The sequence below is a fragment of the Leucoraja erinacea genome, chromosome 5, assembly GCF_028641065.1.
Source record: "Leucoraja erinacea ecotype New England chromosome 5, Leri_hhj_1, whole genome shotgun sequence".
Taxonomy (NCBI): Eukaryota; Metazoa; Chordata; class Chondrichthyes; order Rajiformes; family Rajidae; genus Leucoraja; species Leucoraja erinaceus.
This window is the reverse complement of record NC_073381.1, coordinates 83,093,577-83,114,852: the sequence shown is the minus strand read 5'-3', so window position 1 is coordinate 83,114,852 and position 21,276 is coordinate 83,093,577. Positions and strand designations below refer to the sequence as shown.

The window sequence follows — 21,276 nt, the reverse complement described above, 5'->3', positions numbered from 1 at the left end:
GGTAGAGAGCTGGCAGTAGAGTGTGAGACAAGGGGCACGGGGGAAGGTGCCATGAACACCGTAGCTGTAAAGAACAAAACAATGCATTGAACGCCTTGTTACACATCTACATTGAACAAAACAATGCCTTGTTACATATCTACACCCCCCTGCTTCGAAAAATGGCTCAATGAAATGATAATAATCATACAGATGGAAAGGATACGCTTCTACAACTCCAAGGTACCAAACAACTTTTTAAGTGTTTGGGGACCATTTATCAACCATCTCAAAGTCCAATAATTTCATAATTTCATATTATCTGCAGTGATGTAGTCCTGTGACCTTTACTTCTGCTTTTGCAATGCATGACTGTGTAGCACCATGTGGATTGTACCAATACTGTTATGTCTGGCGGCTTTGTTTTATTAATATTATTTTTTTAAATAATTTTTTTTTTCCTTCCTTTTTTTTTCCTGTTGTCTTTTTCAGTTTTTATTTTATATTTTTTGTTTGTTTTGTTCTGTATTGTTAAAAAAAAAAAAAAAAAAAAAAAATAGAAAGCCTGGTTACACATCAAACTATGGATGTAAAGGCTTTGTAATTAAATAGCAAGATATTTTAGACTGGTCAGGATTGATTTATGTGCCATTCAACACTGACACAGGATATAAATTCTACAGGATACAATTCATCTTCGATTATTTTGGTATCATTTCTCTCTATCACAAAGGCAGACAAACATCAACATGATGCCAATGCCATAAGCTTGAAATTCCCCTGCTGGTCATACACAGTGACTTGGATATCAATTGCCCAATCATCATTGGACATGACAAAAAATGTGGCCATCAGAATTGTGCACAAACCAAAAACATGTGAACTAAATTAAAATTCCAGTAATGGATTGCTCTTCAATAGTATGGTAAAATTGAGTTATCTAATTGAGTCCTCACTAAAAAGTTTAAAAAATAACTGGGTCTGTTGTGGTCCACTTCCAGTCATTTTAAGCATCCTTCGTCAGTGATCAGTCGGTTACTATAAACAATAAAAAGATTCAAAATATCACAAAAATTGTATGTTTGGAAAGATTACATTAAACAATATGAATGATTAGAGAGTGAGGGGTTCAAGTTATAACAAACGCTGAGAAAAACATGACTTTGATGGAAGCAAAGAAAAACATTTCAGTACAGGATGGCGTTTGGCAATGTGCTTGCTTATGAAGTAAATGTTTCGTTAGATCTGCTCCCAACAAACGGAGATTATCAACCAAGGCAATTGGCAAAAGCAGAATAATTTATGTGTGGAATGCACAGGCCAACACGGTAGAGGGATTCATAGATAGAAACGAATAATAAACAGGTCCTTCAGCCCAAGTTTGCTCTAGCACCCTAATCCACCATGCACCAGAGATAGTATACTAAAATAAATTGCACAAATATCTTGATGACACTCAGAACATAAATCCACACCTGATAAGCTCTTTCCTGTTGGGGAAGCTTGTTTATACATCATTTATATCTGCATCGCCTATCAAACTTCTTTCCATCATGCAAATATTCTTCTCCCTCCACCCTCCAAAAAACATGCAAGTTATCAATTTGTATTTTAGTATTTATCTTGCAGTCATTATGTTTGGCAGAAGTATTGGTCTCACAGTTTCCGTTTACTTTTGATGTTTACCCTCACACATGCAATCGCTTAAGTACAAATATATCTAGCTGCAACGCTGCGGATGATTTCATTAATCTAAAACAGCAATTTGACATCACCATGTAGACAGGGTATCAATTTTTACGCTGCATGTGAGAAACATTTCAATTCCACAACAAAGTGCCCTTTTCTCTTGTACTCAAGATTAATTTCCTGTCACAAATATCTGGAACAAACTTAATTACTATAATTAATGATGGCAAAATTATGTTACCTTTCCGGCTGCAAAAGGTAGCTTTGAAGCTAAACTTGGAACAGTAATTAAAAGGACTGAACTTAAGACATCATCACCGTACTAATAGCATGACTTATGCACAGTGTTTTTTCTTACCAATACCAATGAACTTATGCACAGGTTCTCTTTAGGACTGGTTGCCTGATCATTATGGAGTGCTGAGATCATACTTCAGGAGAAGCCACACGTTTCAATAAGCACGCCAAATACTACTGGATCCACACAAGATCACTTGGTTCTTGGTTTCTTGGTCCTCCGAAATATTCCAAATGGAATTTAAACTGGAGGTAAAATTTGCACCAGATTCAAAGATCTTGCAGATAGTAAATATCTGGAAACAAAGTACATGGATCTGACATATATTCAATGTAGAGATCCAACTCTGAGATATAAGAATATCAGAGACACATTCTCGCCAATTTAAAAACAGAAAATCCCTGAGCTTGACTTCCTTACGAAACAATTCAGCTGATCACATGCTAGCTGAGCTAATTATTATTAAAACAAATCTAAAACGGACAGTTAGCCTTTCATTGAATGGCCAATTCCATCCATACTTCAAGTGTAAGACTAGTTCATGATCGCACACCCTGGACAGAAATACAAAATATTCAACTTCATATTGTCTGCAGACAAAGATGAGTGCTCACTTTCTACTGGAAAAAGGCACTTTCAAGATGAAACAAGCAGAAGGTCCATCACCTGGAGATGCACAGAACTTGGGGGGTATATCTTAATAGTAAACAAGATGTTTCACCTATTATCCAATTATGACATTAAATAGAAATCGGTACTTGGTAAGGTGATGGGGTGGGGTAGTGGAAGTGGTTGACAATTCAGTTGATACTCAGAAGGAATAGTTATATTTCACAACTGCTTTGCTAACCTACAGTCATAAAGAACCAGTCATTCAGTAGAAGATAATACACTATGTATCTTTGAAATTATCAAGCTGCTAAATCTATTACTGTGTAAAAACAAAATATCTAACTTACTGAACGATAAGAAGGCCCACTTTCAAATGCCTTAGATTTAGATGAAGGGATTACAAGTAACATTACCAAATTTGCAGATGACACAAAGCTGGGTGGCAGTGTGAACTGTGAGGAGGATGCTATGAGAATGCAGGGTGACTTGGACAGGTTGGGTGAGTGGGCAGATGTGAGGTTATCCACTTTGGCAGAAAAAACAGGAAGGAAGATTATTATCTAAATGGTGTCAAGTTGGGATAAGGCGAAGTACAACTGGATCACGCGGTCCTTGTTCATCAGTCACTGAAAGTAAGCAGGTACACAAAATTGCTGGAGAAACTCAGCGGGTGCAGCAGCATCTATGGAGCGAAGGAAATAGGCGACGTTTCGGGCCGAAACCCTTCTTCAGACTGATCAGTCTGAAGAAGGGTTTCGGCCCCGAAACGCCGCCTATTTCCGCTCCATAGATGCTGCTGCACCCGCTGAGTTTCTCCAGCAATTTTGTGTACCTTTGATCTTCCAGCATCTGTAGTTCCTTCTTGAACACTGAAAGTATGCATGCAGGTACAGCAGGCAGTGAAGAAAGCGAATGGCATGTTGGACTTCATAACAAGAGGAGTTGAGTATAGGAGCAAATAGGTCCTTCTGCAGTTGCATAGGGCCCTAGTGAGACCACACCTGGAGTATTGTGTGCAGTTTTGGTCTCCAAATTTGAGGAAGAACATTCTTGCTATTGAGGGGGTGCAGCGTAGGTTCACAAGGTTAATTCCCGGGATGGCGGGACTGCCATATGTTGAGAGAATGGAGTGGCTGGGCTTGTTTACTCTGGAATTTAGAAGGATGAAAGGGAATCTTATTGAATCTGGACTCCCCCGATGTTGGGGGAGTCCAGAACCAGGGGCTACAGTTTAAGAATAAGGGGTAAGCCATTTAGAACGGAAATGAGGAAACACTTTTTCACACAGAGAGTTGTGAGTCTGTGGAATTCTCTGCCGGTGGACGCCGGTTCTTTGGATACTTTCAAGAGAGAGCTAGATAGGGCTCTTGATGATAGCGGAGTCAGGGGATATGGGAAGAAGGCAGGAACTGATTGCGGATGATCAGCCATGATCATATTGAATGGCGGTGCTGACTTGAAGGGCCAAATGGCCTATTACTGCACCTATTGTCTATTGTCTATTTCCTGACCCAAAATGAAGATTACTTCAAATTCCTAGTGCCTATGGATGACTTTAGATTATGATGTTCATTTTTTAAAGGCAATTGCTACTTCCACTTTCTGGGCAATTATTTCCTACACAAAAAAATCCCATAATGAATTAGTGCTGGGAAAGTTTAATTAACAGTATTCAAGGATTTGGCGTGTTTAGAATGGCATTTTTGCCAATATGGATCCCAATTTTCAGTCTCCACAGAAGGGAAGCTTGATAAACAACTGCTCCAAATCCCTCCAGTAATCTGCACCACAATATTATAGGATTGGAGGAGGCAGAGATTTGTAACTATGATTAAGTTTTCACAGGGAACTCTTATTCCAGAGCGTAATTTTCTTACCAGAGGCAAGCTCATCATGTATGGTGGAATGGACTAATCAGACTGCAGGGCACAGGGGCAGCGGAGGTGAAGTATCCATCTACGACAGCAAGGGGGGAAAACACTAAAGAAAGATGACATCTGGGATGTCCTAGAGTGGAAAGTCTCCTCTTTGGAGCAGATGTGACGGAGATGGACAAATTGAGAGGAGGGGATGGCATCTTTACAAGTGGCTGTGGTGGGGAAGGTGCTTTCAGAAAAAAGTGGCAGTCGGTGGGTTTGTTGTAGTAGCTTGTCCCCCGCAATGGAGATAGATCAAGAAAGAGAGAGGTGTCATACATAGACAGTCCAAATGAATTTGTGGGCAGTGTGGAAGTTAGTGGTAAAGTTGATTAAATCAATGAGTTCTGCACATGTGCAGGAGGCAGCTCTGATGCAGTTGTCGATGTAAGAGAAAGAGTTGGGGGATGGTTTGGACAAGGACTGTTTGACGTAACCAATAAAAATACAGTCATAGCTGGTGCGTCTAAAAAGTAAAAGACGCCAAGGGATTCATCTGCCAATGCTTTGTATTCTAAACCACTAGTCCTTTACCTGGAGTGCCTTGTCGTTGCTGCTGCTGCTGCTGCTGCATTGTTCCTGTATTGTACCACATAATGATAACATTGAATCCTTGGACAGTGGTTTCTTAGAGTCTTCTGATTTTGTGGTTGGTTCAATGAACAGGTCAAGATCTCCTGCTGCTTTAGATAAGGTTGTTCCGGTTGGTTTCGTAGAAGTAGGTTGTGAAGAAAAGGTCAAACATAATGAATGCAAACACCTGTAGATATTTACCCTTAAGCATATCGGAATGCTCTCAATTAGCACAAGCTTTCCAGGATTCAACTCAGGATTTTGAGTAACATTCCAAACTGTGTAAATGAGGCCTCTGTAAAAAAAATTAAACTTCCCTCTGGAGAGGAGATACAAATTCAATAATGTGCTCCATGCCATAGGAACGCATCTCTGCTTAGATGGTTCAATGGGACAATGGGGTTGTGTTACAGGAAATTGTAAAACAAAGAGTTTTCTAAAAATACAAACATTTCATAACATTGCGAAATATACATCTTCTAGATGCACTGGGACACATCCTCAGTGATGTGACTTGGGGTCCGGGTGTTTCGGGTCTCACAACATCAGACACCCTCGCCCAGGCGACCCAGCCGGGGTTAATCAAGCCCCAACTTGTGGCCCAACAGCAACCGCCCACGGATCAGCCATCTTAATAACTACTCTGCAGGGGTTGGGAGACTCTAGTGCGCGGAGGGACTGGGCTCTGTGGGGTGAATCCCGGCCGGGCTGTTCCTGCATCTCACCAGGTTCAAGGCCTGTGCGCTGCACCTCTTTCTCCTTGTCGAGCATTTCATTCTTGCCTGATGCATTCTTGCCTGATGAATGCTGTGTGCAGATTTTTGTCACCATATGTGACTGTGGATGTGACTGCATTGGAGAACGTGCAGAGAAGATTAAACAGGATATTGCCTGAAATGGAGGCATCAGCTAACAGCAGAGGCTGGATTTGCTTTCCTTGGAGTGGATTAAGATGTACAGAATTATGAGGGTCATGGATAGCAAAACAATGAGAGACTTTTCCCATTAGCATAGTTATTACATTTGTAATAATAATAATAATAATGGATGGGATTTATATAGCACCTTTCTAGATACTCAAGGTGCTTTACATCGCATTATTCATTCACTCCTCAGTCACACTCGGTGGTGGTGAGCTACTTCTGTAGCCACAGCTGCCCTGGGGCAGATTGACGGAAGCGTGGCTGCTAATCTGCGCCTACGGCCCCTCCCACCACCACCAATCACTCACACACATTCACACGCAGGCAAAGGTGGGTGAAGTGTCTTGCCCAAGGACACAACGACAGTATGCACTCCAAGCGGGATTCGAACCGGCTACCTTCCGGTTGCCAGCCGAACACTTAGCCCATTGCGCCATCTGTCGCCCCGTAATGTAGAACACATCTATCAGAAATAAACTTTAAAACAATTTCTTCCTGTAATATTGTTTCCATAACAAAACACCTCAGATTGGCTATTGTTTAAGAACTGCAGATGCGGGAAAAATCAAAGGTAGACAAAAATGCTGGAGAAACTCAGCTGGTGAGGCAGCATTTATGGAGCGAAGGAATAGGTGACGTTTCGGGTTGAGACCCTTCTTCAGACGGATGTGTGGAGGGGGTGGGGGACGGGAAGAAGAAAGGAAGATGCGGAAACAGTAGGCTGTGGGAGAGCTGGGAAGGGGAGGGGAAAGAGGGAGAAAGCAAGGACTACCTGAAATTGGAGAAGTCAATGTTCATACCACTGGGTTGTAAAATACCCAAGCGAAATATGAGGTGCTGCTCCTCCAATTTGTGGTGGAACTCACTCTGGCCATGGCGGAGGCCCAGGATACAAAGGTCAGATTCGGAATGGGAGGGGGAGTTAAAGTGCTGAGCCACCGGGAGATCAAGTTGGTTATTGCGAACTGAGCGGGCGAAGCGACCGCCAAGCCTACGCTTGGTCTCACCGATGTGGAGCAGTTGACACCTAGAGCAGCAGGTCCAATAGATGAGGTTGGAGGAGGTGCAGGTGAACCTCTGCCACACCACTTCCTCCGTAACTCCCTGGCCAATTTGTCTCTTCCCACCCAAACCACCCCCTTCCCTGGCTCTTTCGCTTGCAACTGCAGGAAATGCTACACTTGTCGCTTCACCTCCCCCCTTGACTCCATCCAAGGACCTAAGCAGTCTTTCCAGGTGTGGCAGAGATTCACCTGCACCTCCTCCAACCTCATCTATTGCATCCGCTGCTCTAGGTGTCAGTTGCTCTACATCGGTGAGACCAAGCATACAAAGCTTTTCACTGTACCTCGGAACTCAGGACAATAATTAAACTAAACTGTGTGGGTGGGCACTGTGATATGCACATTCTACATCACACAACACCTGTTTCTACGATGTTAGGGAAGGGTTGATAAAGGCAGGGCTAAAAGGATAAGAAAAATTTGGGCAGGTGACAGGTATGTCTGATGTTACTGAACACAGGTGGGAGGCCAGAAGATTTGGTGTCAATGACCTTCCAGTCAGCCTGTTTACTTCCCAGAGATGACAAATCCAGGAACAGCGGCTGACATACTGTGGGGTTCAGACACATTGCAGAGCACAGGTCCAATAATAGCCAGCTCCACTCACACAGTTACAGTTGGTGTCAAAGGCTGTTGTTCCCAAACATTTTTTGCAACGAAGCAATTCGTTGTCTCTGTACTGTACACTGACAATGACAATTAAAATTGAATCTGAATCTGAGAAAACAAGAGAGAATAGCGTTCTTGGTTCTTGGTTTCTTGGTCCTCCAAAATATTCCAAGTGGAATTTAAACTGGAGGTGGTGAAGGGAGGGCTTAAGTCAGAAAGGGTTATTGGGAAGAAAGAGCTACTTTAAATTTAGTTGCATCTGGTTGGGTAACTATAGTAGGGTGGAGATTATTCCATGCTTTAATTGTGCGGGGGAAGAACAAATTGCTGTATACATTTGTCTTTGTAGCTGGGATCACAAATTGGATCGAATGCCCTCGTCTGCTCCTAATTGGTTTGGGTTTGGTATAGGTCTTGTAGTCTATGTCGAGCTGACCATTTAACATTTTGTAAAAACAGGTCAAACGGTGAGCTTCACGTCTGTCTTGGAGAGGGTTCCTAACATGAGCGTTATCATTGAAAAAATGATAATATCCTTCAAGTGATGGATCTCTCTGGCATATCTGGATTTTGGGAGGCAATCGTAAGGGGCTGAACCAGTCAATCTGGTCTGTGTGAGGTAGCACATACTAGCATGTGTATATGTATGTACATGTCTGCACACACATGAAAGGATCAATGCTAGACAGGCACATGGCTAGGGTAGGTTTACAGGGACTATGGGCCAATAGCCCATAGGACCAGTATAGATGGGGAATATTGGTCGGCGTGGGCAAATCTACTTATTTGAACATTTATACACAGTGAACACATATCTCATCCCATTATAAAATTACCTCAGAAAACATCAAGAGTTCTAAGTTTCGGTCGGTGTGGGTGCTGCGAGCCGGCAGCCCTGCCAAAAGCGTGTTAGTTTTTTCTACTTTTTTTGTTTTTTGCGTGTCTCAATGTGTGTTTTTAATGTTTCTGTGTGTCTAGTGTGGGGGAAACACTTTGGTCGCCTCCTCCATGGAGAGGGGACTTTTTCCATGTCGCCTTGCTCGTGGCCTAAAACAGAGGATCGGTGCGGCTTTTCCCGGATACCCGCCTGGGGCTGCAGCCACGGGCGCAGCGAGGACTAATTGATCGCGGAGCTGGCGAGCACTCGCCGGGGGTTGCCGGAGGGGAGCGCTCTGTTCGCTGGCCCGCGGCAGCCTGAAGTCTGCAGAGCTCCAGCTGGAGCGGCGTCCTTAGCCTGGGATCCCTCGTTGGGGACTCGGAAGGAGAAGAGCTCCGACCGCTGATCCGCGGCCCACTTCTATCGTGGGCGCGACGGGGACCATCTATGCCAAGAGAAATCCCTCGTCGGGGATCCCTGGAGAGGAGTTCTGACCGTCGGCCCTGCGGTCTGCGGTGCTTCTGGCTGCGGCGGGGTCTTTAGATCTTCGACTGCTGGCATGTGGCCTACTCCATCTTGAAGCTGCGGTCTCCAGTGGGGAAGCACCGATTCAGAACTTACCCTAGACTTATTGTCTGCACATCTGGACGCCCACAGCGGCAACTGCGGAGGGTTGTGATCCCGACCACGGGGGACAATGGAGGAGGACTGACCAAACTTTGTGCCTTCCACCACAGTGATTAATGCCATGGTGGATGTTTGTGTTAAATTTTTATTGTGTATTGTGTGTTTTTTTTTAATTTCACTGCACTTTATGTACAAATGAAAAATAAAACTTGACTTGACTTGATAAAGGGCAAAGGTAGTGTTGAGCATCCTGTCCGAATCAGAACATTTTGTTGTCAAAATTAGTATGATTTATTATGACAAAACCAAAATATACATAAATACATGCTTCAATTTGTTGTACATTACCAAAAGAAAATGTACATTTCATTGGAACAAGCCGACTTTGATAGGTACTTTACCAAAATGTTTACAGTTTAAGAACATATCAAAAAACTCCCAATAATATGTACAGTTGTAAATCGACAAAGAGATATTAAATAACTAATCTCTTCTCCTGTGTTGTGGGTGGTTCATTTTTATTGGGGTATTCCGTTTTTTAAACTATTTGGCGACATTATTCTCACTGAAGTTATAAATTAAGGAGAAATTGTCATCTAAATCAATCATTGCTTCTAAATATTTGTTGTTATACACAGTTTATACATAATTTACCAAATCCTGGCCCTAATATCAGATTATGTAGTAACATATGAATGACTAGCGTATCTGGAAAAAATATTCACAAAAATGTACAAAATATTAATGTTCAAATATAAATGAATGCATATAACAGTATTTCAGATACACATCAATGTCTTGCAGACTTGCTAGATAGTAATATATCAATGAGGCGCTCTGAGTGAAAGGATTTTAATGAGGAAATTAGATGTACTCAAGCAAAATTCCCTTAATAGATTGTGCCGATTGGCTCGAGCTGCAGGAGGCTAAAACTTCAGATAAGGGGATGGTGCCAAACATTTCATCCAAACAGTTTATGACCCTACACGTACAATGGATTTTGTGAGCAGCCGTCAAGATGGTAGAGCCTCACAGGCTACTCGTCTGCATACACAAGCCAGTGAGAGACTCTATAACGTAATAAAAGTGAATCAATTTGTTTATAGTATTACAATTGCCTAGTAAATGTTGCGATATTCTGTCGAACGGAACTAGGAGCTGGAATCACAATTCCTTGTCTCTGCAGTTCACGGAGAACGTCCAGTATGGAATCGAGTTCCGTTCGGAAATGTTCCAGTTCATAATTTTTCAATTGTGCTAGCTTCTTCCACTTCTCCACCTCTTGAATTTGATCCGCATCAGCAGAGTGCCGAGCTTTCTGAATTAACTGAATTGGTAAATAGAAGAACAAAGGATTAATGGAGATGTAATATATAGAGTGCTACAGCGTGGAAACAGGCCTTTCGGCCCAACTTGCCTACATGTCCTATCTACACTAGTCCCATCTGGCTGCGTTTGGCCCATACCCCTCTAAACCTGTCCTAACCATGTACCTGTCTAATTACTTTCCACTGCCCAGTCCATCACCGGCTCTGAACTCCGCACCATCAAAGGGATTTATTGGAGTCGCTGCCTCAAAAAGGCTGCCAGCATCATCAGAGACCCACACCATCCTGGCCGTACACTCATTTCACCCCTGCCATCGCGTAAAAGGTACAGGAGCCTGAAAACTGCAATGTCCAGGTTCAGGAACAGCTTCTTCCCTCCAGCCATCAGGCTATTAAACAATACAACCTCAAATAAGCTCTGAACTATAATAGTCTATATTATTATTATTATTATCGCACTACTATTGTTTGTTTTTTTTGTATGTACGTATGCGTGCGTGTGCTTGCGTGTGTGTATGTGTGCGCGCGCGTGTACTTGTGAGTATGTGTGTGTATATGTATATAAATACACGCGGAACTTTTTTTCCCCCTCATTTAATATATTGTTTACAGTGTACTATGTTTACATATTCTGTTTTGCTGCAGAAAGTAAGAATTTCATTGTTCTATCTGGGACATACGACAATACAACACTCTTGACTCTCGACTACTTCTTAAACATTGCGATAGTCCCAACCTCAACTACCTATTCCTGCAGTTCGTCCCATACACCCACCACCCTTTGCATGAAAATGTTACCCCTCAGATTCCTATAAAATCTTTTCCCCTTCACCTTAAACCTATGCCCCGTGTAGTGAATATAAGCCCAGTCGATCCATTCTTTCATCATGTCAGTCCCGCCATCCCGGGAATTAACCTGGTGAATCTACGCTGCACTCCCTCAATAGCAAGAATGTCCTTCCTCAAATTAGAAGACCAAAACTGTACATTATACTCCAGGTGTGGTCTCGCCAGGGCCCTGTACAACTGCAGTAGGACCTCCTTGCTCCTATAGTCAAATCCTCTTGCTATAAAGGCCAACATGCCATTTGCTTTCTTCACTGCCTGTTGTTACCTGCATGCTTACTTTCAGTGACTGATGTACAAAGGACAGCCAGGTCTCGTTGCACCTCCCCTTTTCCTAATCTGCCTTCTTGCTCTAGCCACCAAAGTGGATGACCTCATATTTATCCACATTATACTGCATCTGCCATGCATCTGCCCACTCACCCAATTTATCCAAGTCACCCTGCAGTCTCATAGCATCCTCCTCGCATCTCACACTGCCATCCAGCTTTGTGTCATCCCCAAACTTGGAGATATTACAATTCCTTTGTCTAATTCGTTAATATATATTGTAAATAACAGGTCCCAGCACTGAGCCTTGCGGCACCCCACTAGTCACTGCCTGCCATTCTGAAAAGGACCCGTTAATTCCTACTCTTTGCTTCTTGTCTGCCAACCAGTTCTCTATCCATGTCAATACCCTACCTCCAATACCATGTGCTCTAATTTTACAAACTAATCTCTTGTGTGGGACCTTGTCTAAGGCTTTTTGAAAGTCCAGATACACCACATCCACTGGCTCTCCCTTATCCAATCTGCATGTTAATGGGAAGTTTAAGAACTTGCTATTAAAATAGCCAGAAATGTCATACCTTGTTGAAGAAGTGTAATTGAATTAAAAAATCCGTCCCCATCTATGAAATTAGCATAATACTCTCAATAGCCCCCACATAAATGTTGCAAAAATTGTATTGTTGAGTATTCATTTTGAAATTTTTATGCTTAAAATATTAAAATATTTTAGCTTCTATTTAATGTTAAATAATGTATAAATGCCTCCCATCTTTATGCTTCACTTTATAAAGGTTTAAGTGATCTACAGGAAAACTCTAATGTAATGGGTAGATAGTCCTTTTGGTGACACCTTTGTGAGCAGGTTGCCGATGTCGATGTTAAGGAAAGTAGAACCCCACTCCAAAGGTGGATCTATCTGTGCGCATAATCCAAACAATGTGCCTAGTTCTGAATGCAAGTATGGGAGTGAATAGCTGAAATTATCAAATCGTTCATAGTTCAGTTATAGGAGCAGAATTAGGCTATTCGGCCCATGGAGTCTACTCTGCCATTTAATCATGGCTGATCTAGCTATCCCTCGCAACCCCATTCTACTGCCTTCTCTTCTTAACCCTTGACACCTGTACTAATCAAGAATTTGTCAATCTTCCCCATCAAATTACCCAATGACTTGGCCTCGAAAGCCTCTGTGACGGTGAATTCCACAGGTTCACCACCCCGAGTAAAGATTCCTCCTCATCTCCTTTCTAAATGCACATCATTTTATTCTGAGGCTATGAAATTGTGACTGAAATTGGAGAATATTATGCCTCTATGAAGTAACTATGCCTCTTAAAGGGGCTGTCCCACTGCGGCGACCTAATTGGCGAGTTTAGAAGAGTTTGTCCTCAACTCATACTCGCAGCACGGTTGACACAAGGTCTTTGTAACTCTCCTTCATGCTCGATAATGGTCCCCGCATACTAGGTCGTGGCGTATTTTTCAACATGCTGAAAAATGCCAGTGAATAATTTTTAAAAAAAGGTCACAATGGAAAAAAAATAAAAAATCGTTCTTTTTTTTACTCGTAGGTTTAGTCGAAGTAGATCGTAGTAGGTCAGCCTGTTATTCGTAGGTAATCGACAGTAGTCGAAGGTAATCGAAGGTAGTTGTAGATGGTCTTCAACGTAGCCGAAGGGAGGTCGAAGGAGGTCGTCTTCACTCTCCACTATTCGGTGTCCAATTTTCCCGAATCTAGTCGAAGCTAGTCTTCAACATAGTCGAAGGAGGTCTTCAACATGACACTTGTTCAAACTCTCCTAAACTCTTCTAAACTCGCAAATTAGGTCGCCGCAGTGGGACAGCCCCTTTACTGAATACAAAAGATATCAAAGGTGTGGTCGGAAAGAACTGCAGATGCTGGTTTAAATCGAAGGTAGACACAAAATGCTAGATTAACTCAGCGGGACAGGCAGCATCTCTGGAGAGAAGGAATGGGTGACGTTTTGTGTCAAGACCCTTCTTCAGACTGATGTGGTGTGGTAGGTTAGGCAGGGAAGTTCAAAAACACTTCCTGCAAGTAATGATCTGCACCAATTAATTTCAGCTTGACAAGAGATTTATTCAGAGGTTTAAGTTGACTTCTGTTACAGAGCTGTAGTTATTTGTCTGGCCTTTTACGACCACTTACTGTACAGTACCTGTTGGAATTCCTGCTCTCTCTGAGCATACTTGAGCTCCATCTTCTGAATTTTCCTTTCCAATGCCACAAAGTGCCTCATCTCTGGACTGTGATTCTCCTTGGCTTCCCCGAGTTCATCGAAGAGCTTGGCAATCTAAGGGTTAAAATTTGGTTGGATATGAATCACGTTTTTGTTTTGCAAAGTATATGTTAGAACAAACATGTGGTTCTGCAGGCAGTGAAGAAAGGGTGGTCATTAGGGTTCTAAGAGTAAACCTAGCAATTATAGACCTGTTAGTTTGACTTCAGTGGTGGGCAAATTAATGGAAAAGATACTTAGAGACAATATATATAAGCATCTAGATAAACAGGGTCTGATTAGGAACAGTCAACATGGATTTGTGCCTGGAAGGTCATGTTTGACTAATCTTCTTGAATTTTTTGAAGAGGTTACTAGGGAAATTGACGAGGGTAAAGCAGTGGATGTTGTCTATATGGACTTTAGTAAGGCCTTTGACAAGGTTCCTCATGGAAGGTTGGTTAAGAAGGTTCAAATGTTGGGTATAAATGCAGGAATAGCAAGATGGATTCAACAGTGGCTGAATGGGAGAAGCCAGAGGGTAATGGTGGATGGCTGATAATCGGGTTGGAGGCAGGTGACTAGTGGGGTGCCTCAGGGATCTGTGTTGGGTCCTTTGTTGTTTGTCATGTACATCAATGATCTGGATGAAGGTGTGGTAAATTGGATTAGTAAGTATGCAGATGATACCAAGATAGGGGGTGTTGTGGATAATGAAGAGGATTTCCAAAGTCTACAGAGTGATTTAGGCCATTTGGAAAAATGGGCTGAAAGATGGCAGATGGAGTTTAATGCTGATAAATGTGAGGTGCTACACCTTGGCAGGACAAATCAAAATAGGACGTACATGGTAAATGGTAGGGAATTGAAGAATACAGTTGAACAGAGGGATCTGGGTATAACCGTGCATAGTTCCTTGAAGGTGGAATCTCATATAGATAGGGTGGTAAAGAAAGCTTTTGTTATGCTAGCCTTTATAAATCAGAGCATTGAGTATAGAAGCTGGGATGTAATGTTAAAATTGTACAAGGCATTGGTGAGACCAAATCTGGAGTATGGTGTACAATTTTGGTCGCCAAATTATAGGAAGGATGTCAACAAAATAGAGAGAGTACAGAGGAGATTTACTAGAATGTTGCCTGGGTTTCAACAACTAAGTTACAGAGATAGGTTGAATAAGTTAGGTCTTTATTCTCTGGAGCGCAGAAGGTTAAGGGGGGACCTGATAGAGGTCTTTAAAATGATGAGAGGGATAGACAGAGTTGATGTGGACAAGCTTTTCCCTTTGAGAATAGGGAAGATTCAAAAAAGAGGACATGACTGCAGAATTAAGGGGACAGAAGTTTAGGGGTAATATGAGGGGGAACTTCTTTACGCAGAGAGTGGTGGCGGTGTGGAATGAGCTCCCAGTGGAAGTGGTGGAGGCAGGTTCATTGGTATCATTTAAAAATAAATTGGATAGGCATATGGAAGAGAAGGGAATGGAGGGTTATGGTACGAGTGCAGGCAGGTGGGACTAAGGGGAAAAAAAAAAAATTGTTCGGCATGGACTTGTAGGGCCGAGATGGCCTGTTTCCGTGCTGTAATTGTTATATGGTTATATGGTTATTAAAAGATAAAAATATCCATGAAATACATAGTTTCTTTATAGATGGCACACTTCACAGTGCCTGGAATGCACAGAGCTCTAACATTCACGTCGCTTTCTTGAAACATCCTTTACGAGGATGTTGCCAGGACTTGAGGGTCTGAGCTATAGGGAGAGATTGAGTAGGTTGGGACTCTATTCCTTGGAGTGATGGAGGATGAGGATTGATCATAGAGGTGTATAAAATCATAAGATGAATAGATCGAGTTGATGCGCGGAGTCACTTGCCCAGACTAGGTGAATAGAGGACGAGAGGACATAGGCTTAACGTGAAAAGATTTAATAGGAATCTGAGGGGTAACTTTTTCCACACAAATGGTGGTGGGTGTATGGAACATGCTGCCAGAGGAGATTGTCGAAGCAGGGCCTATCCCAACGTTTATGAAACAGTTAGACAGATACATGGATAGGACAAGTTTGGAGGGATATTTGCCAAATGCGGGCAGGTGGGGCTAGTGCAGTTTGGATAGTGTGGACAAGTGGGCCGAAGGATGCGTTTCATGCTGTATATCATTCTATAACATCAGGAATGGTCCCTTGAAAATCACCAGACGATTTAGGAGCTAATTATTCAAAGATTCAAGGCATTTTATCTATATAAACATAGAAAATAGGTGCAGGATAAGGCCATTCAGCTCTTCGCCCCAGCACCGCACTATTCACCATGCCTCTTTGGGCACGATGAACATAACTTGTTGCAGTGAAGAAAGATGGATGGAAAGAGCACAGGAAATGCTCTGTAATTGACACAGGGTAATTAGATTATGGGCGGCATGATGGCGCAGCGGTAGAGCTGCTGCCTTGCAGTGCCAGAGACCCGGAGTCGATCCAGACTACAGGTGCTGTCTGTATGGAGTTTGTACATTCTCGCCGTGTACCTGCATGGGTTTTCTCCAAGATCTTCGGGTTCCTCCCACGCTCCAAAGATGTACAGGATAGTGTTAGTGTGTGGGGATCACCGATTAGTGGACTCGTTTGGCCGAAAAGCCTGTTTCCACAATGTATCTCTAAACTAAACTCAAATTATGCGCAGCGAGATAAAAGTTGGTCTCGGCATCATGTTTGGCACAGACATTGTGGGCCGAAGTACTTGTTCTATGTTCTCGCAGTGGCTGACAAACTGTTCCCCAAATTGCATCATGGATTCCATTCATCATATCTTCAGAAAGTCATCTCTATTTTAGCTGTTTCATGACAATAAAACCATGATTCTAATCAATGGGTCGATCTCAGTGCGGACTGGGGTCACTCAAGGCTATATTTCCACTCAAACCCTTTCTCATCACGATATCGCATTTTTACTTTAACAAGTTTCCGACTGGTATTGAGTTAAGTTGTAGGTTGAAAGGAAAACCTTTCTATGTATATAGACCCAAGGTCAGTCCAACTTCAGTCAATGAGCTGCAGAACACAGAGAATGTGCATTCAGGGATGCTGAGCTCCAAGTCATCACTGACATGTTCATTGAAGCGTACACTTGAATGGGCTGCACAGATAAAATAACATTTAAAAAGTCTTCCACTGACCTGCCTCACATCACTGCTCCCCCAACAAATAAAACATCCATAACGAGATGCTAGACAACACAATTGCTTTCCACATAGTAGAGCATAATGTACCGCACAGTAACCGGCCCATCAGCCCGCAATGTCTGGGACAGGCATGATGCCAAGATAAACTAATCTCATCTGCATGCATATAATCCATATCCATTGGGTTAACATATGTTGAGCGATTGAAGGCACTGGGCTTGTACTCGCTGGAGTTTGAAACTTACCGAATAGTGAAAGGCCTGGATACAGTGAATGTGGGTAGGATGTTTCCACTATTGGGAGAGTCTAGGACCAGAGGCCATAGTCTCAGAATAAAAAGACATACCTTTCGAAAGGAGATGAGAAGGAATTTCTTTAGTCAGAGGGTGGTGAATCTGTGGAATTCTCTCTCTCAGTCCCAGTCCCGTATAAAAAAATGTCCAAAAAGCAGCTCTTTGGTTTTGTTGATTGTGGCACGAGGGAAAACTTCTCAAATCTTACACTATTTAAATATTATATATATAGGTGGTACCATATGTTAATTCCATCTAGCATTCAAGGGCAAAGGGAGACAAAACAAAGTTTTGTTCTGCATAACCTATGTACATTAGCGCAATTTAAAAATAGTTGTAGTTTAAGTTAATTCCATTTTGTTCAACAGACTTTATTATCCCTGAAATCTACTTTGATCTACAGCTGTGTGCTTGTTTTTCACATGAAAGTGTTACAGTAAATCACTTGTTTCTTTCCTTGCTAAAATTTCTTTTTTTTAAAACATGAATTTACATTAGTGTGAATGTATGACTGAAATGAACTCAGGCAATATTGCATGGATAGGTGACATTTCAGGTAAAGATCCTTTCAATCTGAAGAAGGGTCTTGACCAGAAACGCCACCTATCCGTGTTCTCCAGAGATGCTCCCCGACCCGCTGGGTTACTTCAGCACTTTATGTCCTTTTGTGTATTAACCAGCATCTGCAGTCCTTTGTTTCTAATCTCAGGCAATATTAATACCTGAAGGTCAAGTACCTGAGTCTGCAGCTTTTCCTCGCGGAGTTTTGCAAACGAAAGTGCCTCACGATCTTTCTGCAACTCAGTAATCTGTTCTCGAAGGTGCTTTATCATAACCTGTAATAAAAATGCAAGGAGAATTTTATGCACAAGAACTTTTTCAAAGAATATTCAAATAGTCTTTTACAGTATTAAATCATAAGATGCTTTATAGATGATGATCAAAAGGAACAGGAGGAAATAGGGCGGTGCCGTTGAGTTTTGCCACTACAAAAACAGGATTTTATGTGTCTTTTAAATGGACCGAGGTAAAGAGCTCCTTGGATAGTTATTGAGTCGTAGAGCATGGAAACAGGCCCTGTGTCCCAATTTGCCCATGCCAACCAGGACGCCCCATCTACCCAAGACTCACCTGCTTGCATTTGGCTATATCCCTTTAAACCTTTTCTAACCATTTATCCTCTGCAAATGTCTTTTAATTGTTAATAGTACCTGCCTCAACTACCTCTTCTGGCAGCTCATTCTATATACCCACTACCCTCTGTGTGAAAAAAAATGCCTCTCAGGTTCCTACTAAATCTTTCCCCTCTCAGCTTAAACCTACATCGTTTGGTTCTTGATTTCCTCACAACAGGTAAAAGACTGTGCATTCACCCTATGCTTCCCCTCATGATCTTATACACCTCCATGAGATCACCCCTCAGTCTCCTGTGCTCCCAGGAATAAAGCCCTAGCTTGCCCAACCTCTCCCTATCGCTCAGGCTCTCAAGTCCTGGTAACAGCCTCATAAAATAGCGTGTGAAACAAGGGAGTCTTGTTTCATCAATGGTACATTAGCAGTTCCATAGGGCAGATTAGAAGACTCGATTTGGATGAACACCAAGTGCAAGTAGAATCAGGGCAGCACAAATTATAATGAGGCTTGGATACAGTGGATGTGGAGACGATGTTTCCACTAGCGGGACAGTCTAGGACCAGAGGTCATAGCCTAGGAATTATAGGACATTCTTTCAGGAAGATGAGGAGACATTTCTTTAGTCAGAGGGTGGTGACTGTGGAAGTCTTTGCCACAGAAGGCTGTGGAGGCCAGATCAGTAGATATAATTTAAGGCAGAGATAGGTAGATTCTTGATTAGTACAGGTGTCAGAAGTTATGGGGAGAAGGGATTAGGAGGGAGAGATAGATCAGCCATGATTGAATGGTGGAGTAGACTTGATGGGTCGATTCTCCGCCTATAACTTATGATCTTATGAAGGTTGCATTTCTAAGATGGATCATCAAAGGGAGGCTATGGGAAAACAGGGCTTGGTAAGGAACAGGTTGAAGCCAGTGTAACCATCCCATGGAAACTCCAATGCACTGAAGTTTATGTAGGATACAGCATGGGAAGTTAGCAAAGATTTTTGTCTCTGAAAGTGAAAGTAATATCAGTTATCATTTCAATAAATGACGTGGTAGGGACATCAATCATTTTGAGATGTAATCCAGCAAGTTGATTGATTTGATGCACATAAAAGATTGAAATTCTGCTTACTTCAACAGGAAACAACAAGTTCAGTTTTAATGTATCCCATTGAACTGATAGGGAGTAAACACTGACTAGTTTTATTCGTCTATGGTACTGTTACATTGACAATTGTATTTAAAGGGACCTAAAATACTCAAAGTTAACATGTCAGTAACACAAGCAATTAGGAAGGGAAATTATATAAAGGGCTTTATTTCAAGATGATTTATGTAGAAATATCTTTCTCTAATGATATAGTTGCCTGATGTGACAGCATCTAGAATATAATTTACATGTCTGGTTTCATCTCCCCAATGAAATACTTGAGACCAAAGGGATACAGTTATGCTTCACTGTATTGATTCATTGGATGGCAGATTTATTGCATGAGGTTAAGTGGATCAGCTCTATACTCTCATGTACAAAGAGAATGAGAAGCAGATGGAGAGATGACAGTTCCTTTAGCTGTTGAATTAAAGCTGTATTCAGTTGTGATGTTCAATACAAGAGCTAGATTGTGGTGCAGTGAAAGTCCTTCTTCTTACACAATCTTGTTTAATGGTGGAAATATGCAAATGCTACCCTGGTAACCAAAAGGTTGCTCTGTTACATCTGCGTATTTTGACCTTGCTTCATTTTGTACCTCTTTAAGTTGTTGGAAACCAGCAAAAATATCATAACTCATCAAGGAAAAAAACACATTTTCTGGGAATTTACATCTATTGAATGGCAAATCTATTAAATGCAAAATAATCTATTAAATTTAAAAAGTGATCACTCTAATGGTACAAACTTTGTCCTTATTCAGTTAAAATTAATATGGATTCAAAATATTGTGGCAATCAAAAAAACAAAAATTCTACACAATGGTAATTGAAATAAAAGTAGAAAATGCTGGAAGTACTTAACAGATCAGGCAGTTAATTAGTTATTTAATCCAGTAAATTAGTTTAGAGATATAGCATGAAATCAGGCCCTTTGGCCAACCGAGTCTATGCTGACCAATGTACACCTGTACACCAGTTCTATGTTAACTTAGTTTCACATCCTCCACACAAGGGGCCAATCAACTTACAAACCTGTGCGTCTTTGGAATGTGGGAAGAAACTGGAGCACCTGGGGAAAACCCACACGGTCCCAGATTTAACATACAAACTCCGCACAGACAGCACCCTTAGGCTAGGAACAAACCCGAGTCTATGGCGCTGTAAGGCAGCAACTCTACCACTGCGTGCCAATGTTTTAGGTAGATGCATTAGTCTAAGTTCTGACAGTCATTGGCCAGAAATGTTAATTTTCTTTCCCCACCGATGCAGGAGTGAGGCGATGTCTTTTCATGGATCTCAAATTATAGTAACACTATATTAGTCTGCTATTTACTTGGAAATCCTGATGGTTCAGCATCTGGTATGTTGGATGCTGATTCCTGTATTCCCTTGTATTCATGGGGGCCTCCATTCCTGTCCTCCTTTAAAATGCATGTAGAAAGGGAGACTGCAGAAGCTGGTGCATACCGAAGATAGACACAAAGTGCTAGAGTAACTCTGTGGGTCAAGGCAGCATCTCCGGAGAAAAAGAATGGGTGATGTTTCAGGTCGGAACCTTTCTTCAGACTATTGAAGTCTGAAGAAGGGTACCGACCCAAAACGTCACCAATTCTTTTCCTCCAGACATGCTGCCTGAACCACTGAATTACACCAGCACTTTGTGCATATTGCTCTT

The 21,276-nt window shown here is 42.0% G+C and overlaps 1 protein-coding gene across 1 annotated transcript in view; it reads right to left on the bottom strand.

The window, feature by feature from the left end:
• Positions 1 to 9,423: 9,423 nt before the first annotated feature.
• Positions 9,424 to 21,276, bottom strand: part of cep162 (centrosomal protein 162) — a 110,345-nt gene continuing 98,492 nt past the window's right edge. The window contains 3 exon segments of the mRNA XM_055636381.1: positions 9,424 to 10,494; positions 13,795 to 13,929; positions 18,065 to 18,163. Of these exon segments, the coding sequence (XP_055492356.1) occupies positions 10,276 to 10,494; positions 13,795 to 13,929; positions 18,065 to 18,163 (453 nt within the window). The 3' untranslated portion in view covers positions 9,424 to 10,275.